At 32.0% G+C, this 21,200-nt stretch overlaps 1 protein-coding gene and 1 long non-coding RNA gene across 9 annotated transcripts in view; one reads left to right on the forward strand and one right to left on the reverse strand.

Moving 5' to 3' along the window:
- il1rap (interleukin 1 receptor accessory protein) overlaps positions 1-17,755 on the reverse strand; it is a 91,621-nt gene extending 73,866 nt beyond the window's left edge. For 3 of the 7 annotated variants that reach the window (XM_087284688.1, XM_087284694.1, XM_087284691.1), the window contains exon 1: positions 17,529-17,755. In XM_087284688.1, coding sequence (XP_087140814.1) covers positions 17,529-17,541 — 13 coding nt within the window. In that variant the 5' untranslated portion in view covers positions 17,542-17,755. Of the gene's footprint in view, positions 1-6,141; positions 6,251-17,528 lie in introns of those variants that run through there. The other 4 variants (XM_087284689.1, XM_087284692.1, XM_087284693.1 and 1 more) reach the window with 2 other exon arrangements.
- Positions 17,748-19,088, forward strand: LOC141377932 (uncharacterized). 2 transcript variants are annotated; one of them, XR_015510009.1, is made up of 2 exons: positions 17,748-17,896; positions 18,802-19,088. It is a non-coding gene; the product is annotated as an uncharacterized LOC141377932 (long non-coding RNA). The 2 variants fall into 2 exon arrangements; XR_015510008.1 differs by having other exon boundaries at positions 18,869-19,088.
- The last annotated feature ends 2,112 nt before the right edge of the window (positions 19,089-21,200 follow it).

A 21,200-nucleotide genomic window follows, 5' to 3' on the forward strand; every position in this document is an offset into this window, starting at 1 on the left:
ACCCCAGTGCATTCAAAACCAGCGACGAGATGATCCCAAGGTCTCCATATCCGGGACCAGGCCGTATCCTGAGCTGCTGCTGCTGCGCTGGTGGTCATGGAGGAGTGGAGTACATGAGACTGATTCCAGTGATGCTCCAGGGACAGACGAGTCTTCGCTGAGGCCAGCTTCCAGCCTCCACCACTGAGACTGCAGCTCTGCACAAGACTTTTGGCCAGCGGAGAGATTAAAATGGTCGTGCCGAACTGAGTCTGGTTTCTCTCAAGGTTTTTTTTCTTCACTCTCCTATTGGTAAAGTTTTTTTCCCTCTCCGCTGTCGCCACTGGCTTGCATGGTTCAGGATCTGTAGAGCTACGCATCGATGAATTTGCTCTTCAGTGTTTGGACTCTCAGTAATGATTAAAGCACACTGAACTGAGCTAAACTGAACTGAACTTAAACACTAAAAACTGAACTACCCTGATCCAGTTACTATGACCATTTATGTGAAGCTGCTTTGACACAATACTATACAAATACAGCTATACAAATAAAGCTGAATTGAATTGAAATTAAAATTGAATTAAGAGCTAAAAATGTGCTGTCCACGTATGTGGAGGATAATATGTGCTGTCATCATGGCGAAGATGAAATAAATCAGTTATTAGAAATGAGTTATTAAAGATATGCGAGCGACTGTAAAAGTATCCCATGCAAATTTGCCAAACTGGTGCAAGTGGTTTGTCAAGCCCACTCACTCAATCATAATGAGTTTTTTTTTAGAAACAATTGATGTTGCAGTCATACTGCTGGGAAATTTTATATAGTTTTTATTGTAATGTTGCTGTTTAATGTTAAACTAACTTCGAAAGGAGCATGTGCTCCTGAATGACCCAGCAGATCCACATTAGCTAATCATGATCCTCTACAACTACCTTCGTCTGGAAGAAACCCCCCTCCCCTCCTTCCTCCACCTTTATCCAGAATGGGCGGCACAGTGGCCCAGTGACTAGCACTGTTGCCTTACAGCAAGAACACCAGTGGCGTTGGGTCCTCGCTAGGCCATCTGGTATTTCTGTGGAGTTTGCATGTTCTCCCCGTGTCCGTGTGGGTTTCCCCCGGGTTCCCCGGTTTCCTCCCACCATCCAAATGTGCTCCACATTAAAGATAAAATAAGCCTAAATCTTCTTTCTAATGTCTTACTCTCAGGAAGTTCACCTTGCCCTCAGCAGCGGGGGAGTTTGAGATCGACCTGAGCTCAATTTCCCCTCGCCCTGTGAAAGAGTGGAGCCCTGGGCCCGAGGATCCCTTGAGCTCAAGGCTCTCTCCCGGGACAGCACCCCAAAAACTCTTGTGAACTCTTGAAACACATTTAATTTAAAGTAAAATAAGGGTGTGCACAAAAGTAATCTAAATGTAATCCAAAAGTCGTCATTACATTAGCATAAATATGTAGTATAACATATGTTACGTTCGCTTGCAGAACGCGTTTAGGATGTGTGTGTGCGTTTGTTTGTAAGTGGGTGTGTCATTTCATGCGCGTGTTACAGGTACGAACGGCATTGGAGGATCTGCATTTCGTAATGATGACGTTGGCTGCTGACGCTGGGTTTGCGCCATCAATCGCTGGTTGGCGTAGCGTTTACAAGCCAAGCCCAATATGCAATGGCGATCTCTCTCTCTCTCTCTTTTCTTCTCTCGCTCTTATTCTTTCTGTGGGTCTCTGTGAGGACAGTCTCTCTTGCGAGGGCTAGTCTGAGAGAATGTGTTTGTTTAATGCTCTTGTCTAAAGTTTGAGATTTGATAATGTGTTTGCTTGTGAACTTGTCCAGTTAACTGACATGTTTGAGTGATACCTCGGAGAGGGGTAGGAGTAAGTAAGTCGCGCGATATACTTATACAACACTGAGATGCATAATTTGTATAAGTTCACTAGGTTCAGGGGTCTGTTCTTCGTACGTGGATTACTCAGTTAGCTGGATTTGGATATTGACGATTTGACACGATCCAGGATCGTTACATTCTTCAAAGCTGATCCGAGAGTTGTTGTCATAGCAACAGTTCTGCTAGCTCAAACCTGATCGGGAGCAGGTTCAATTCATATAAACAGGATTAGATCGGCTCAGTTCAAGCAAAGATAATAGAGAAAGTGTGTTCCCAATTCTGATATTTTCTTACAGTAGTAGTTATATACACTTGGGAAAATAGTAAATATTTTTAACTATATATATATATATATATATATATATATATATATATATATATATATATATATATATATATATATATATATATATAAAGTTATAGTTATTAATAAAATTAATAAAGTTATACATATTATTAAAACTTATGCAATCTGCACCCTCGAAATGAAAGTACAAAGACTGCCACCTGGTGGTGCAAAGAGAAAATTAATTGATATGAACTTTTTAGATCGCTTTAGTACAAATTGTGTATAATAGAAATGCAAAATATGTGACTTTAAAAAAAAAGAAAGCAATAATACATTAATGCAGTCATGAACATGTTTTGACAGTTAATATGCCAGTGATTTGATGCTTCACAAAAGTTGCAGACGCCTTTACCAATATCAAAATGCTTTTGTAAACATCCAGTTATTCCATACAGCGATTAAAAAAATGCCTACTACAATAAAGAAAATCTTTTCTAAATGTAGAACTAAATACATTGATATGCATTGAAATACATGATGAATACTCTTGACACATGAAAGTGTAAAGCCTGCAGCTCACAACAAATGTGGAAAGTTCTTGCGTGTCATATTTAACAAGCCGTTTACTGCTAATTTGATGTAATTTTGCTCACATGCATAATTGAATATTAATCAGATGATGTCATTACGCTGCTGTGCCGTCAGAAAATCGTTGCAATGCTGATCATGATTTCGAGGATCGATAGATCTGTCCTTCATAACACACGCAGCGATCTCAGATCAGTTCATCCAGACATTCTAATCTGATTCGCAAACTTGTTTGAAGAATCAAATTAGCCAGAGATCAGTTATCAAGAATAAAAGATCCAGAATCTGCCAAATCATCTTAGATCATTTAAGCGAGGTACGAAGAACAGACCCCAGGAGGATGTGCTGCTTTCTGTATGTTTTGTTTTTAGTTAGAGCAGTTTAGTTAAGGCGTTTGGTACATTGAAGATGTTTCTTTTCATGCTTTTCTTTTCATATTTAGTTTAGTTTGTTGAAAACAGTTACTGAGTTTTGTTATATTTACTTCTTTGATTTAAGCCCATCTAACTACTTCCTCTCCCCCAGGTAATTCATCATTTAATCATTGTAAATACTTTTCGTTCACTGTACAATATATTTTCACTGGTTTCACTGGAAGTCTGGGCAATAAATAACTGCAGTGATATTTTGTTGGCAGTTCATTTCTTTCTCCATCCGCTTGTCACACACACTGAACTATTGTATGTTATGTCACCTACTCCTAGTTTAATATTAACATCTAAAAGGACGTAACACATATTAGACATCATCAAGATGGCACCGAGCATGGCCGCCGTGTTGCGAGCTCCCAGCAATCTTTGTTGTGTTTTGTGTGTTTTACTTGTATTTTTGTCGTTTTTCGTGCTGGGTGTACACACTTTTTTTTTAGCTTTTCACTCAACATAGCACACATGTTGCTGATGATGTGACAATAAAAGTGATTTGATTATATTGCAGAATACACAATTTATCCTATAACTGCTTACAATTCATATCTACCCAGCACCGTTTGCAAGACATCCACCTGCTAAGATTATTTGATCATAGACTTATGCTGTTTGAACAGGTAAATATATTTAAATTGTTTATTGAATTATTAAATATGTACGCGTACAACACGTCGAAAAAAATGCTATCTAATGCTATGTAACGCAATAGTAGTCGGATTGCATTACCATAAATGGGTAATCTCATTTATTCATTTTCCTCCAGTCTCTGACTTATCCGGGATCACCACAGCGGAACAAACTGCCAACTATACCAGCATATGTTTCACATAGCCCTTACAGCTGCAACCCAGCACTGGGAAACACCCATAGACTCATTCACACACACACACACAATCATACACGACTTTCAATTTAATTCATCAATTTCTCCTATACGTGTTTGGACTGTGGAGGAAACCGGAGCACCCTAAGGAAACCCACGCCAACATGGAGAGAACATGCAAACTCCACAAAGAAACGACAACTGTCCCAGCCGGGACTCGAACCAGCAACCTTCTTGCTGTGAGGCCACAGTGCTAACCACTGAGCCACATCCAAAAGGGTAATCTATATTACAGACTACACATTTTATCATGCAATCTGTAATAAATAATTGCATTTACGCAATTACAAATGACAAACTTTAAAGATAATTTGCTCATATATGTCCCACTGCTGGAATTGCTGAATATAGTTGATTTATTTATTGAATATTTTCATCGTTATGCTGTAGTAAGTCTTCTGTTTTACAACCAAACCACCACAGGACCGGTTTATCATTCAATGCATGATATCGTCCTGCTCCATGACATGCAATAACAGGATGCTCTTTTAAAGATCTAACTCGATCTAACGGGTCATGCTTTTTGAGTTATTAAAATACCTATTGCGATGGAAATGGTTCATGCATGCTGACGGTTATTAAAACAGTACATTTCCAGACACTGCTGAATAAAAAGACTTGTTATGATCATATGAAATAATCATTGCATCTTTTTCTGAAGTGGTTATATTGAGTTATACATGCATCTCTATGTCTTATAACCAATGGTGAAAATATGATCACAACTGCACATATTTACTAGATTAAATAATAAATGCATTCATTATATTGATAGATATTGTAATATATTTTGTGTCATATCAATATTTTTTCTAATATAGGCATTTAAATGTGTGTGTGTGTATGTGTGTGTATATATATAATATATATATAAAACCCCAATAAATTAGATTAAATAATAAATGCATTCAAAATATGCATACATGTTAAAATATATTTTGAGGTATATTAATATTTTCATTAATATAGGCATTTAAATGTGTATGTGTAAATGTGCATGTGTAAATACTCTGTATATTAGATTAAATAATAAATGCATTCAATAAATTGATAGATATTGTAATATATTTCGAGGCATATCAATATTTTCACTACTATAGGCATTTACATGTGCATATATATATATATATATATATATATATATATATATATATATATATATATCTGTTTTTAATATATATATTATATACAGTAATCAACATTTTAAGTAGCTTATCTTCTTTTATCAAAGTTGCCCTTTTTGATGTAGATTGATTAAATTTGCATAATATTCTTTCTATTAAATATATAGACTCATTAAATACTAAAACATATAATTTTATGTCTCAGACCTAGAATAGTCTACAGTTACGACTACTGTGAGAGGATTGTACAACACCAAGTGTAAATAAATAAATGTAAAAATAATATATATATATATATATATATATATATATATATATAATAAATATATATATATATATATATATATATATATATATATATATATATATATATATATATATATATATATATATATCATATCTTTTTTGCTCCTTTACTTGTGTTTTTTTACTGCAAGGCATATATCATATATTCATATAACCACATAATCCTATATCTATATATTCAAATTTTATATATTTCTAATGTATCAGTTTTATCAGCATATCAGTTTTAATCACGTTAACCATGCTTTTTTTAGGACAATCACTTTAAACCAACAACATCAAACACCCTTCTGAAAGGCATTTCAGACGAAAAGCTGTACTAAAAGCCTACAGACTCATTACAAAGGAATAAATATACATAGGCTATTATGATAAGTATTTTTAATACATCATATGCTTGCAGGATAGCCTCCTTGCACTTAAATGATCTCACATACAGCAGCATTTACACGGAATATTCAGAAAATACGATGAAATCACCGTGGTACCAAAAGCTGGCAGCACCAAAGCACTTTCCGACACTTTCCTATCAGTGCCAAACACACACACACACTGAGCAGAGGAAGTGTTTAGCAGTGGGACTCATGCATAATGACAGGTAAACACGCGTCCACAGGTCAACAAATCTCACCAACAGAAGAATAAAGACAAGGCACAAACCGGCTCGACCGCTGCTCCGCTCCCGTTAATTTGTCCGGTCTCCGGATTTGTATGGGTTCAGCGCGCGACGGACGTTTCCGTGTTTCTCCATGTGGACGGAAACAAACGCAACGATTTACGCTCACATCTGATCGCATCAGCTCAGGCTCCTCCCACGGAAAACCCGCGGTTGAACAGTCGCACGAGCGTCAAACAGCCGCCGCACCGCGCACCGAAAAACGCGACGCAAACGCGACGCAACTGGAAGTGTCCCGTTAAAACCGAAACACTGCGCGAATCAGAAGTGCGGAGTGCCGTAAACTCACACTCTTGCGCAATTATAGACAATTTATATATTTCGTCATTTTAAGCCTGCTGCTTCTTCTGCCATTTAAGGTTAAACACAAAATATTGATTATACAGAGCCTCAAACAGCATGAGAACATTCACTCACAATCCTAAAGATTGCCAAATAATTAAGAAATAAATACATGTATAACGGATAGACGAATATTTAATATTAATATTACTTTTTAAATATTTTCATCCACCAACAGAACTAATAATAATAATAATAATAATAATAATAATAATAATAATAATAATAATAATAACAATACAACATAAAACGTAATAAAAGCACAATATTTATTATAATATATAATTAATCACATATTATTAGTCTTATTAATAGTAGTAGTATAGTTCTATTGGAAGATCACAATTTAATATGTAATATTAATTTGAAATATTTGTGAATCCGTTATGCATTATTTAGTACTTGTTAAGTTTGTTTTTATTATGGCGATATTTATGATTATGAGTGAATTTTGCTTTTTGTGGCTCAATATAATGAATATTTTGAGGGGATTTTTAACATTTTGCATGTTATTATTTCCATTGGAGGATCTGTATATTAAATATTTGTGAATCTGTTATGAATGCATTTTATTTGTTTGATTTTATTATTTATTATATGTATTTTATAATTTATTATTCAATCTTTAAGATCATGAGTAAATCTCCTTATGCTATTTGAGGCTCTGTATGATGAATATTTTGTGCTTTTTACATTTTGCAATTTAATATTAGCTGTGCTAGGATCTGTATATTAAATATTTGTGTATACATGTACATTATGCATGTTGGGCGATCATTATTATATTATTATAATTATCACGATTATAACTGAATGATTGATTTGTTTTTAATTATTATTATAATATTACATTATAATACTATATAGTATATATTTTATACATATAATATTATATTTACTTGAATAATTAATAAAAATTAATAAGGACATTATTATTATCATCATTAATAATATTACCAGTTTTTGATGTTTTGAGGATCTGTATAATTATTATTTTGTGTATCAGTAATATTCAAATAAATATTTATTTATTTAAGGGTGTTTTTTAAAATATTGCTGTTTACAATTATTATACAAATTTATTTACTTGTTTGTCATTTTATCATCATAAATTTTATCACCCATTTTGCCATTTGTTCTTATTTACTTACTTTTTATTTACTTATTTTTTAATTAATAATTCTAATTAATAATCTAATTATTATTAGTACTACTAATATAAAGTCTCTCTCTCTCTCTCTCTCTCTCTCGTTCTAGAGAGATATTCTATTCTATTCAATACAGTTCTGTTCTATACGGGTCTATTTTGTTCCATTCTTTGCTGCTCTGTTCTGTTCTATTCCATACTGCTCTTTGTTCTAACCTGTTCTACACTGTTCTAATCCATGCTGTTTTCTTTATTCTAACCTGTTCTGTACAACGCAATCTAACTGCAATTCGTAACTTTTTGATTTAGTGGCTAATTCGTATGAATTTAGTAGGATTTGCTCATCCCCCAGTGATGGTTGGGGTTAGGGGTGGGGTTAGGTGCCACGCCTCCTTTTAAAAATCTTATATTTTCGTTCAACTGAACTCATAAATTAGCGTTTCCTCGTGAGATCAGACTGGTGCTATACTGTTCTGTTCTATTCCATTATGTTATGTTCTATTCTGTTCTGTTCTGCACTGTTCGATTCCATCCTGTTCTAATCTGCTTTGTTCTGTTCCACACTGTTCTATTCCATTTTGTTCTATTCTGTTCTGTTTTAACCTGTTCCATACTGTTCTATTCCATACTTTTTTATTCTTTGTTCTAACCTGTTTTATACTGTTCTGTTCTATTCCATTATGTTCTGTTCTATTCCAAACTTTGCTTGCCTGTTCTGTTCTATTCCGTAATTGTCTATTCTGTTTGGTTCTATTTTATTCTCGTCAATACTGTTCTATTGTGTTCTTTTCTATTCTATACTGTTCTGTTCAGCTTTTTTCTAGCTATTCCATACTGTTCTATTCTATTCTATACTGTTCTATTCTGCTTTGTTCTAACCTGTTCTATTCCATACTGTTCTATTCTGTTTTGTATATTATGTTCTATTCCATACTGTTCTATTCTGTTTTGTATATTATGTTCTATTCCATACTGTTCTATTCTGTTTTGTATATTATGTTTTATACTGTTCTATTCCATACTGTTCTATTCTATACTGTTTAATCCATTCCATAATGTTCTGTTTTGTTCTATGCTTTTTCCATGCTGTTCTATTCAGCTTTGTTCTAGCCTGTTCTGTTCCATACTGTTCTATCCCATACTCTTCTATTCGGTTCTGTTCTATTCTATTCCATACTGTTTAATTCTGTTCTGTTCTGTTATTATCTGTTCTGTTCTATTACATAATGCTCTGTTCTATTTTGTTCTGTTCTGTTCTATTCCATACTGTTCAATTCTGTTCTGTTCTGTTATATTCTGTTCTGTTCTATTACATAATGCTCTGTTCTATTTTGTTCTGTTCTGTTCTATTTTGTTCTTTTCTGTTCTATTCTATTCCATACTGTTCTATTCTGTTCTGTTCTATTCCATACTGTTCTATTCTGTTCTGTTCTATTCCATACTGTTCTATTCCATACTGTTCTATTCTGTTCTGTTCTATTCCATACTGTTCTGTTCTATTTTGTACTATTGTGTTCTATTCTATACTGTTCTATTCTATACTATTTTAATCCATTCCATAATGTTCTGTTTTGTTCTATGCTTTTTCTAAACTGTTCTATTCAGCTTCGTTCTAGCCTGTTCTATTCCATACTGTTCTATTCTGTTTTGTATATTATGTTCTATTCCATACTGTTCTATTCTGTTTTGTATATTATGTTCTATACTGTTCTATTCCATACTGTTCTATTCTATACTGTTTAATCCATTCCATAATGTTCTGTTTTGTTCTATGCTTTTTCCATACTGTTCTATTCAGCTTTGTTCTAGCCTGTTCTGTTCCATACTGTTCTATCCCATACTGCTCTATTCGGTTCTGTTCTATTCTATTCCATACTGTTCAATTCTGTTCTGTTCTGTTATTATCGGTTCTGTTCTATTACATAATGCTCTGTTCTATTTTGTTCTGTTCTGTTCTATTCCATACTGTTCAATTCTGTTCTGTTCTGTTATATTCTGTTCTGTTCTATTACATAATGCTCTGTTCTATTTTGTTCTGTTCTGTTCTATTTTGTTCTTTTCTGTTCTATTCTATTCCATACTGTTCTATTCTGTTCTGTTCTATTCCATACTGTTCTGTTCTATTTTGTACTATTGTGTTCTATTCCATACTGTTCTATTCTATACTGTTTAATCCATTCCATAATGTTCTGTTTTGTTCTATGCTTTTTCTATACTGTTCTATTCAGCTTCGTTCTAGCCTGTTCTATTCCATACTGTTCTATTCTGTTTTGTATATTATGTTCTATACTGTTCTATTCCATACTGTTCTATTCTATACTTAATCCATTCCATAATGTTCTGTTTTGTTCTATGCTTTTTCCGTACTGTTCTATTCAGCTTTGTTCTAGCCTGTTCTGTTCATACTATTCTATCCCATACTCTTCTATTCGGTTCTGTTCTATTCTATTCCATACTGTTCATTTCTTTTCTGTTCTGTTATTATCTGTTCTATTCTATTACATAATGCTCTGTTCTATTTTGTTCTGTTCTGTTCTATTCCATACTGTTCAATTCTGTTATATTCTGTTCTGTTCTATTACATAATGCTCTGTTCTATTTTGTTCTATTCTGTTCTGTTCTATTTTGTTCTGTTCTGTTCTATTTTGTTCTGTTCTGTTCTATTTTGTTCTTTTCTGTTCTATTCTATTCCATACTGTTCTATTCTGTTCTATTCCATACTGTTCTGTTCTATTTTGTACTATTGTGTTCTATTCTATACTGTTCTATTCTATACTATTTTAATCCATTCCATAATGTTCTGTTTTGTTCTATGCTTTTTCTATACTGTTCTATTCAGCTTCGTTCTAGCCTGTTCTGTTCCATACTGTTCTATTCTGTTCTGTTCTATTCCATACTGTTCTTTTCTATTCTGTTCTATTCTATACTGTTCTAATCCATTCCATAATGTTCTGTTTTGTTCTATGCTTTTCTGTACTGTTCTATTCAGCTTCGTTCTAGCCTGTTCTGTTCCATACTGTTCTATTCTGTTCTGTTCTATTCCATACTGTTCTTTTCTATTCTGTTCTATTCTATACTGTTCTAATCCATTCCATAATGTTCTGTTTTGTTCTATGCTTTTCTGTACTGTTCTATTCAGCTTTGTTCTAGCCTGTTCTGTTCCATCCTGTTCTATTCTGTTCTGTATTATTTTGCTCTGTAATTTCTATTCTATTCAGCTTTTTCTCTCCTTTATTCAACTATTCTGTATTTCATTCTCCTCTCTGCATTGTCTCATGTACATAAATAATACACAATATATGTAGTTGATGTTTTTATATGAGCATATTTATCGTGTGTGTGTGTGTGTGTGTGTGTGTGTGTGTGTGTGTGAGAGAGAGAGTTGCAATGGCGATTGCTCAAATGTATAGTGCGCTCACGTGTGTGTTGTAGATGTAAATGAATGAGGGAGTCCTGCGGATACACTAGTTATAATGTTTGCGCGTCTGATTTACAGTTATGGATCTGCATCACATTTGTAAATCAAATGCAGAACTGTTTATTTTATCGATATTTACATCCACCTCCACCGCCCTGACTCATGCGTTTCCCTGTGACCGCTGGGAACTTTCATTAATAATGTTTATGTGTGTTTATGTGCTGGGGAATAAGCAGACTTTCTGCTTTCTGTGCTGCCACTTCACTTCCAATAGACACTACAGCAATTCCTGAGCTGATCAGACATATTATACTTACAATTTTGGGGTTTTGTTATTTGTGCTTATTGTCTTTGTTGATTTTATCTGCAATAGTCAGTGTATTTTTAATGCATTTACATATTTGTCATATTAATAGTATGAATACATATTAATCTCACTATTTGTGTCTTTTTTTATTCCTTTTTAATTAGTTTTAACACATTTTTAACATTAATTAGTTTAATTGTTTGTTGTTTTTATTTGTTTTGGGTATTCTGTGATTATTTTATGATTCTTTTAATCTTCTTGTTTATGTAAAGTGCTTTGGAATACCGCTGTGTGTGAAATGTGCTAAATAAATATATTTGTATTGCCTAACATTTATATTTAAATGAGTTGTAGTATATGCAGAGTATGCATTCTGTTCTCTTCTATTATATGAATATATTATTGTAATAATAATAATAATAATAATAATAATTATATATATATATATATATATATATATATATATATATATATATATATATATATATATATATATATATATATATATATATATATATATATATGCTTTTCTTCCAAATAATATGACATAATAAATAACACAATAATATATGACATAATAAAACAATATGAAACAAATATTAATATAACTATTGATATTAGAATTAGGGGCGGAGCAGTGGGTAGCACAATTGCCTCACAGCAAGAAGGTCACTGGTTCGAGCTTCAGCTGGGTCAGTTGGCATTTCTGTGTGGAGTTTGCATGTTCTTCCAGTGTTGGTGTGGGTTTCCTCTGGGTGCTCCGGTTTGTCCCACAGTCTAAACACATGCGCTATAGGGGAATTGGGTAGGCTAAATTTTCCATAGTGCATGTGTGAGACTGAGGGTGTATGGTTTTCCAGTGATGGGTTGCAGCTGGAATGGCATCCGCTCCATAAAACATATGATGGATAAGTTGGCGGTTTATTTCGCTGTGGCCAAAATAATTTTATGACTGTCTAAATATTGATAAAATAATATGGAACAAAAATGTAAACAAATAAATAATTATTAATAATCAAATGAAATAAAGAATAAATTAATTAAATAATGTTAATAAAATTAAATGAAATAAAGAATAAATAAAAATGACAAAGTAATGTGAAAATTTTATATTAAATAAATAAATAAATGCATTTATGTTATTACAAGTACAAATATATTATAATAAAAATAATATTACTACATATTATTAATAATAAATAATAATAATGATAATAAATGAATAAAAATAAATGGCATGATAAAACATTATAAAATAATTAATAATATTATTAAATTAATATTATTACAGACAATCGAATAAAATTTTTCTAATAATAATAAAAAATAAAACTATAAATAAATAAAATATAATGAAATTAAATTATAAGTAACAAAAGTAAAATAAATAATATTAATAATTATAATAATAATGCAATTAAACAATGAATAAAATTACATGATACAATAATTTTAAACAAAAATAAAACAAATAATATTAATGAAATTAAATAAAGAATAAATAAATAAATAAATAAAGGCATAAATAAACTATATATATATATATAAACTATATAAATATATTTTTTCCTGTACTTTATATTAAATAAATAATAATATAAATAAAAAATAAAAAATTATTTGAAAATAATTATTAAATAAATAAATGCATTTATTTTATTACAAATACGAATATATCATAAAAAATAATATTACTATAAATGAATAATATTAAATAATAACAATACAGTTAAATAATGAATAAATAAAATAAATGATATAATAAGACAATATAAAATAAATAATAATATCAATAATAAATTAATATAATAAACAATAAAATTAAATAATGATAATAATAAATAAATAATATTAATATGAATAAATATATTAAATAAAATCGAATAAATAAAATAAATATAAATGAAATAATGAAATAATGCAATTAAATAAAGAAATAGATGTTGTGATAAAATATTATGAAACAAAAATAAAGCAAATGGTAATATTAAAAGACATAAATTATTATTATAAATAATTAATTTATATAAATATAATTTTAGCTATTAATAAATATTAGATACCTATTTTTTGATTACTTAAGCATTATTATTTGCTTTTTTCTGCATTGCCCTTTATATTAAATAAATAATAAAATAATTTATTAATTTTACCCTAATTTAGTATTTGTTATTTATATGAGTTCAAGAATATCATACATAACCATAGTGCTCTTAGTTAAATGAAAAAGATTTATACCTTAATTTTTTTAATGTTACTCATCATTATTGAATCCTGCCCGGCTCTTTCCACATATAGTTTCTGCAGTGTAATGCTGCTCTCTATCGGCTGAGCTAGTATATTACCTCCCGCTGCTGTGACAGATGATGCGCCCCCTGCTGACCGCTGTGATAAACCGCACGCTGCGTCAGCACAATATCTGCTGCGCCGGCACATTTACTGGCACTTTTACCTCGCTGTTAATCCTTTTAACGTGTAAAACCCTGGCGAGTTATAAAGCACAGTAGTGAAGGTGACCCCGATCCTCATCTTCAGATTGCTGCCTGTAAGTTTTATTTACTGAATGTGTGCAAGTCATACTATTAAATGCGGCATCAGTACATGACCAGCAGGGGGCAGCATTTCATTGTGCTAAATATGCATTAAAGAACGTGCATATTAATAAATAAATATACTGATATGGAAGAACATTAAGAGTCTAATTGAGAGCACACTTAATATAGCTAGAGATACACTTAATATACAGATACACTTCATTGAACATGCACACATAAACATCACCTATACAGTTGAGGTCAAAATGATTCGCCTTGCTGAAGATATTTTTGATTTCTTTTTTAAATATTTCCCAAATGATGTTTAACAGAGCAAGAAACTTTTCACAGCATTTCCTATAATATTTTTTCCTCTGGAGAAAGTCTGATTTGTTTTATTTCGGCTAGAACTAAAGCAGTTTTTAATTTATTTTAAAGCATTTTAAGGTCAAAATCATTAGCCCCTTTAAGCTATTCTTGTTTTTTATTGTCTACAGAACAAAACAATAATGTTAATAAAATTAAATGAAATAAACAATAAATAAAAAATGACAAAGTAATGTGAACATTTCATATTAAATAAATTAATAAATACCTTTATATTATTGCTAGTACAAATATATTATAATACAAATATTATTACTATTAATTATTAATAATAATAATACAATTAAAGGAATAAAAAATAAATGGCATAATAAAACCATATAAATAATTAATAATATTATTAAATTAATATTATTATAAACAATCGTATAAAATTATTCTAATAATAATAAATAATAAAACTATAAATAAATAAAATATAATGAAATTAAATTATATGAACCAAAAATTAAATAAATAATATTAATAATAATGCTGGAGATACACTTAATATACAGATACACTTCATTGAACATGCACACATAAACATCACCTATACAGTTAAGGTCAAAATGATTTGCCTTCCTGTAGATTTTTTTTTGTTTGTTTTGTCTTGTGAATATTTCCTAAATGATGTTTAACAATGCAAGAAAATTTTCCCAGCATTTCCTATAATATTTTTTATTCTGGAGAAAGTCTGATTTGTTTTATTTTGGCTAGAATAAAAGCAGGTTTTAATTTATTTTAAAGAATTTTAGGGTCAAAATTATTAGCCCCTTTAAGCTATATTTTTTATTGTCTACAAAACAAACCAATAATGTTAATAAAATAAAATAAAATAAAGAATAAATTAAAAAGTAATGTGAACATTTCATATTGAATAAATAAATAAATGCATTTATATTATTACAAGTACAAATATATTATAATACAAATAATATTACTATTAATTAATAATAATAATAATAATAATAATAATAATACAATTAAAGGAATAAAAATAAATGGCATAATAAAACAATATAAAATAATAAATAATATTATTAAATTAATATTATTATAAACAATCAAATAAATTATTCTAATAATAATAAATAATAAAACTATAAATAAATAAAATATAATGAAATTTAATTATATGTAACAAAAATAAAAGAAATAATAATAATAATATAGCTAGAGATACACTTAATATACAGATACACTTCATTGAACATGCACACATAAACATCACCTATACAGTGAAGGTCAAAATGATTCGCCTTCCTGTAGATTTTTTTTGTTTTCTTTTTTAAATATTTCCCAAATGATGTTTAACAGAGCAAGAAAAATTTCACAGTATTTCCTATAATATTTTTTCTTCTGGAGAAAGTCTGATTTGTTTTATTTCGGCTAGAAAAAAAGCAGTTTAAAAGCAGTTTTAAATGTATTTTAAAGCATTTTAGGATCAAAATTATTAGCCCCTTTAAGCTATACTTGTTTTTGTATTGTCTACAGAACAAACCACTGTTATACAATGACTTGCCTACCCTTACTTTACCCTAATTAACCCTTTAAATGGGGAAATAAACAAACGGGGGCTAACAATAATAATAATAATAATTCAACTGTAACTAATAATCTGCAATTTGTATCCCAAAAACAGTTCTTTTAATCATTGTCTGTGTGTAAATGAAGAGATTCGGCCATTCACATCAGAGTTCAACCTACACATACAAATATTATCATCACAAGTTCTCACATTTAGATTTGCAAGCTCTCGAGGTTTGCTACTGATTTACCTTCATACATCTGCCATCATCATCTTCAGCTCTGCGCTTTCAAAATAGACCGGCTGCTAATTTTAGCCTGATGTGAGAGGATTTATTTTGCATTTCAAGCAGCGTCAAGACGAACACATCAGCCTTTAAAGCCTCTGGTGTTCAAGAGAAGAAAGACTTCATTTAAAGCCTCTCGGTAAAGCTGCTCCTCTGTCATTTTAGAATTATTTATCCCTCAGAATAAATATAAAAACTCCAGGAAACTGATTAGTCATACTTTGAGAATTACATAAATGTTGCTAAAACAAAATAAGACGATCAAAAAATGTAATTATATAATTAAAAGCAATTATTTTATGTAATTATTTGAATCTACTTCACTTTTTAGTAACATATACTTAAGTATTTTAACTTTAACATTAAGTATTGAGTGTAAAATGGGGAATATGCACAGGGACTTCCAACACAGGCTCATTCTGAAAGCATAGCCTCGTTACATTTCTGAAGTTCGCAAATTATGTAGCCAGAAGTACGTATGGCTGCATTTCGTCTTTAAACCGAACACTAAGGGGCCGTATAATGCCGTTTCTTATTTGTGCTTACCAGCTGGCCGTTACCAGTCAGTAAGGACTGTTTTCCTGCTGTCACCAGTTGGTCCAGTAGCTCACCATGTACGTCGACAGACTTAAAACGTAGAGTTGACCACGACGACAGGGTTACAATCCAAAAAATAAATCAAACAAGTAAATAACAGGGTGAAAATGCGATAAAAATCAGACGGGGGCTTTTCTTTTTCTGGATTGCTTTCAAAACTGTTGGTTGGGTTTAGGGAAGTTGGTGGGCGTTGGTCAATCGTGCTTTTAAAAACACTATCGGTTGGGTTTAGGGAAGAAGGAAGGTGGGTCAGTCGATTGGTCAGCCAGTCCGTCAACAGCGGCCTCTGGTGGATTTACACGAGAACAGCAGGAGTGAATGGCACTCGCGAGAGAAGTTTGAGATCTGAAAAAGCATACACAGTGGATTCGCAAAAACAAAAATTGCAAAAAAATGTAGCTCCTGGGACATATTTGGCGCTCTTCAGAAATGTATTTAGGGCCTTCTGAACTTTATTCAATCATTTTTATAAATCCAAAAACCCTAAAAGAATTATAATATAACAACAACATATGTGGCAGCACAACTGTTTTAAGCACTGATAATAATAATAATAATAATAATAATAATAACAAATGTATCAATCTACGGTTAATTTAAGTTCCAATGATATTTGTTTAATAGTTTTTACTGTATCGATCAAATAAACCCAGCTTTTGTAAACATATGGCAACGAATAAATAGTTTTACCAACCCTTAATTGTTGAACTAATTATTATTTCTTGAGTATTTTCAATGCTTTGGGCATACATTTAACAGTAGACCTATGAGTTTGTGTCTAACGTTAAAGAAAATCTACTATTTTGGTTATAAAGCATCAGCTGAGGAAACAAATAAACTCACCTTTCTGCTTCATTTCTTCACGTAAACTAAAATATCTTACATATCATGCTTTTCACATCTGAAAGCATGATATCACGTTCATCAACATCTTCATGTTCACTTGTGTGTCTGTGTTAAAATAAAATGAACAGAATCTTCAAAAATAGGCTCCAAAAAAAAAAAAAACGGAGAGAGCTGTGTTTATATTTAATCGAATCTTCAAACCGAATCATTTGTTTTGAATCACTGATTCGGATCTTGAGTCAACTGATTTCAGCTAACGAGGCGTCGTTGCGTCATACTGATTCTAACGGTGGCTTTAAAATAATAATAACATTCAGATGGTGATTTTTCTGGGGGTAGATGCACAAGTGCTGATCTTAAGCCAGGTTTGTAATATAGCATATATTTTTGTATTAATTTAATGATTATTTTAATCTAAATATTGGTTTGCCAACACACAAAACAAGGTTACAACTGAGGCAGCACATTTCACTGGAATATCATTTGTATTACGGTAATATGGCGTATTTGTAGGTATTTAATTATTTGTAATGTAGCTTTGTAAGATGTAGTTTGGGGTTTTCGTTGCTTTTCCAATGCGTTTCAGTCAGTTGGTTACAACCAATCAGAATCCTCCATTTAAAAAAAGCGCGCGGTTATATTGTTTTCTCCTTTAAATATGAAATTATAGTGGATTATTTTCCATATTTTAAAAGCTGGATAGAGATAAAAGGCTTACAAAACACCACAGTCTGGTGGCACCTCCCAGCAAACACCACACATGAAAAATACCATAGTAATTAATAGTAAATACAGTGTTTTTGAGAATATAACGTACATTAATTAATCAGTTAAGGTAATTCAAAGTTGCCATGGCAACACAACAACAATAGTAATATAAACAAATGAGCCAATACTGTTGTTTTCTACAAATATAGGCTATAATACTACACCACAGTTTACTGTAGTAAAAACTAAAGTATACTACAGTATTAATTTCAGTTTATCAGTTGACTCTAGTTAATACTATAGTATGCTACAGCTTTCATTACTAAAATGGTTGTAAATACTACAATATTTAGCCTACAATATAATCCACTTTACTATAGCACGGTTCAAAACACACTACAGTAATAGCTATAAATATAGTTCCCATATAGTTCACGTTTGGTTATTTTTGCAAACCAAATAAGAAAATTCTAAGAATATTCTCTGTTGGGTTTTTGTTTTTGGTCAGATAGTGTATTTGTGTTTACTGTGGTTTAACTATGTTTTTCTCCTTTTATTTTAGAGGGGTAATTTACATCATGGGAAATTATCTATTTTATTAAAAAACAAAATGCTGCATGTACTTTCAGACGAACTGGGGCTTGTAACAGCCATATCACCCTGCTGCCCAAGAGCCGGTGGGATGGTCAGTACCTGGATGGGAGACCACGTTGGAAAACTAGGTTGCTGTTGGCAGTGGTGTTAATGAAGCTAACAGGGGGTGCTCAATCTGCAGTCTGGGTGAGTCCTATTGTCCCAGTGTAGTGAAGAGGACATTAAACTGTCTTTCAGATGAGACATCAAACCAAAGTCTTGACTATCTGTGCTCATTAAAAAAATCCCATGACACTTCTCATGAAGAATAGGGGTGTAACTCTGGTGTCCTGGCCAAATTCCATCCATCATGGCCTCCCAATCACCCCCTATCACTGAATTGGCTCTATCACTGTCTCCCCACTCCACCTATAGCTGGTGTATGGTGAGTGCACTGGCGCCGTTGTCCTGATGCTTCTATCATCCAAGTGGATGCTGCACACTGGTGGTGAAGTGGAGAGACCCCCTCATGATTGTGAACCACTTTGGGTGTATGGCCATACACAATAGATGAGCTATATAAATACTATTAATGCGACAATACAGTTAGCCCACTGTTTAATACATACCTCGGTTTTTTAACATGGTTTTCGGTTCGGTTCTCTTGGCTTGACACGTGTTATTTTATCCTATAGGCAATATAAGGAGATAAAAAATGTAAACGATTTATTGCAATACTCATTTTGTTTTACTTAAAGCCAAGAAAAGTACACTAGATCCTAGTGTATTGTATAAAAAAAAACACTGAAATCTCACAGCTGCTGGCAGCACTGAAAAAAGTGTTGCATGCAGAACTGTTGCAAACAATTTATTTGTGTTGAATTTAAACAAACAAATTAAATTGAATAATGTTCAACTTAATTTGTTTGCTTAAATTCAACACAATTAAATTGTTTACAACCACTTCATTCAATTCAATTCAGCTTTATTTGTATAGCGCTTTTACAATGTAGATTGTGTCAAAGCAGCTTCACATAAATGGTCATAGTAACTGGAACAGTGTAGTTCAGTTTTTTTGTGTTTAAGTTCAGTTCAGTTTAGCTCAGTTCAGTGTGATTTAAAAATCATTACTGAGAGTTCAAACACTGAAGAGCAAATTCATACACTGAAGAGCAAATTCATTCTTAACGTAAACAAATTGAGTAAATCCAGGGAATCATCTTTGAATATTTTTTTTCAGTGTACAAACTGTGGAACACATAAAATCCTCCACTTTGAAAATAAACATACATTTAATTTAAAGTTAATAAATTTGCCATTTCAAATGAACATATTTGTACTTCAGTAAACATAAATAAACCATCTTAATTATCTCGGTGCTGAATAAATGCGAGACTGTAGTGTGTAACGCGAATCGAGTGCTTTTATAAGATGGCAAAAGCCCACATCTCCAATCACCGAAAACGGCTGCAAATCTTTAGCATTAACACCCGCACTGCCTTTGTTATTTTATGTGTCTCTCGGAACCAGTTCAGTACGTTTGCTGGAAAGATTCAGCAAGGGATTGTTGCTATTTAGAGGACTTTATCACCTTCTCTGCTATCTGCCTTCAGACAGTGATTTTGCTGGGTGACGGCGCTGCAGATGTGCAGTCATGGATATACGTGTAAAACAATGCCTGCGCACAGTTATTTTTTGTTCACCGTTTTTCTTTTGTTTGTATTATACTTAACGGCAAAACCGAAATGTCCTCACACCGCAGATTAGAAAGACGCTGATCAGGGCCGGAGTGGGACTCCTTTTCAGCCCTGGAGTTTCAAGCCTCAGACCGGCCCACCTCAGTTCACGACTGACTATATTAAAATAAGGTCATTTCCAATTCAGTTTCTAATTACACTATCACGTCTTTTTTTGAGAAAACAGCTGCTTTATAACTTAAAATGATCAACAACCCTAACAGTATTATATGTCTTAACAATAAAAAAAATAAAAAATAACATACTCAGACAAGGATCAAACCCGGGTCGGCAGCGTCATACTCTAACGTGCTATCCACTGGACCACAAGAGCTGTATATTGAAGAGTGACTCATCTGAGTTACATCATCATAAACCTGCAGGCTGGTTATATATAAAAAGAGCAGAGCTGCACTAAAATAATGAATAAGAAGACTGTGGTCAAGTAAATAAATTAATTAATTTAAAAAGTGTGACTGCTGAGAGCAACAGATTCTGGAGCAAGGGACACTGGCCCTCGCGGCCAAAAAAACGGACCGGCCCACCGGGAATTCTCCCGGTCCTCCCGATTAGCCCATCCGGGCCTGACGCTGATGCTTTCTCGTACTGTTGCCTCACTTCGCTGGCGCTTCCTTGTACTGTTGCCTAAGCC

The sequence above is a fragment of the Danio rerio genome, chromosome 15 (assembly GCF_052040795.2).
Source record: "Danio rerio strain M-AB ecotype USA chromosome 15, GRCz13ab, whole genome shotgun sequence".
Classification (NCBI taxonomy): Eukaryota; Metazoa; Chordata; class Actinopteri; order Cypriniformes; family Danionidae; genus Danio; species Danio rerio.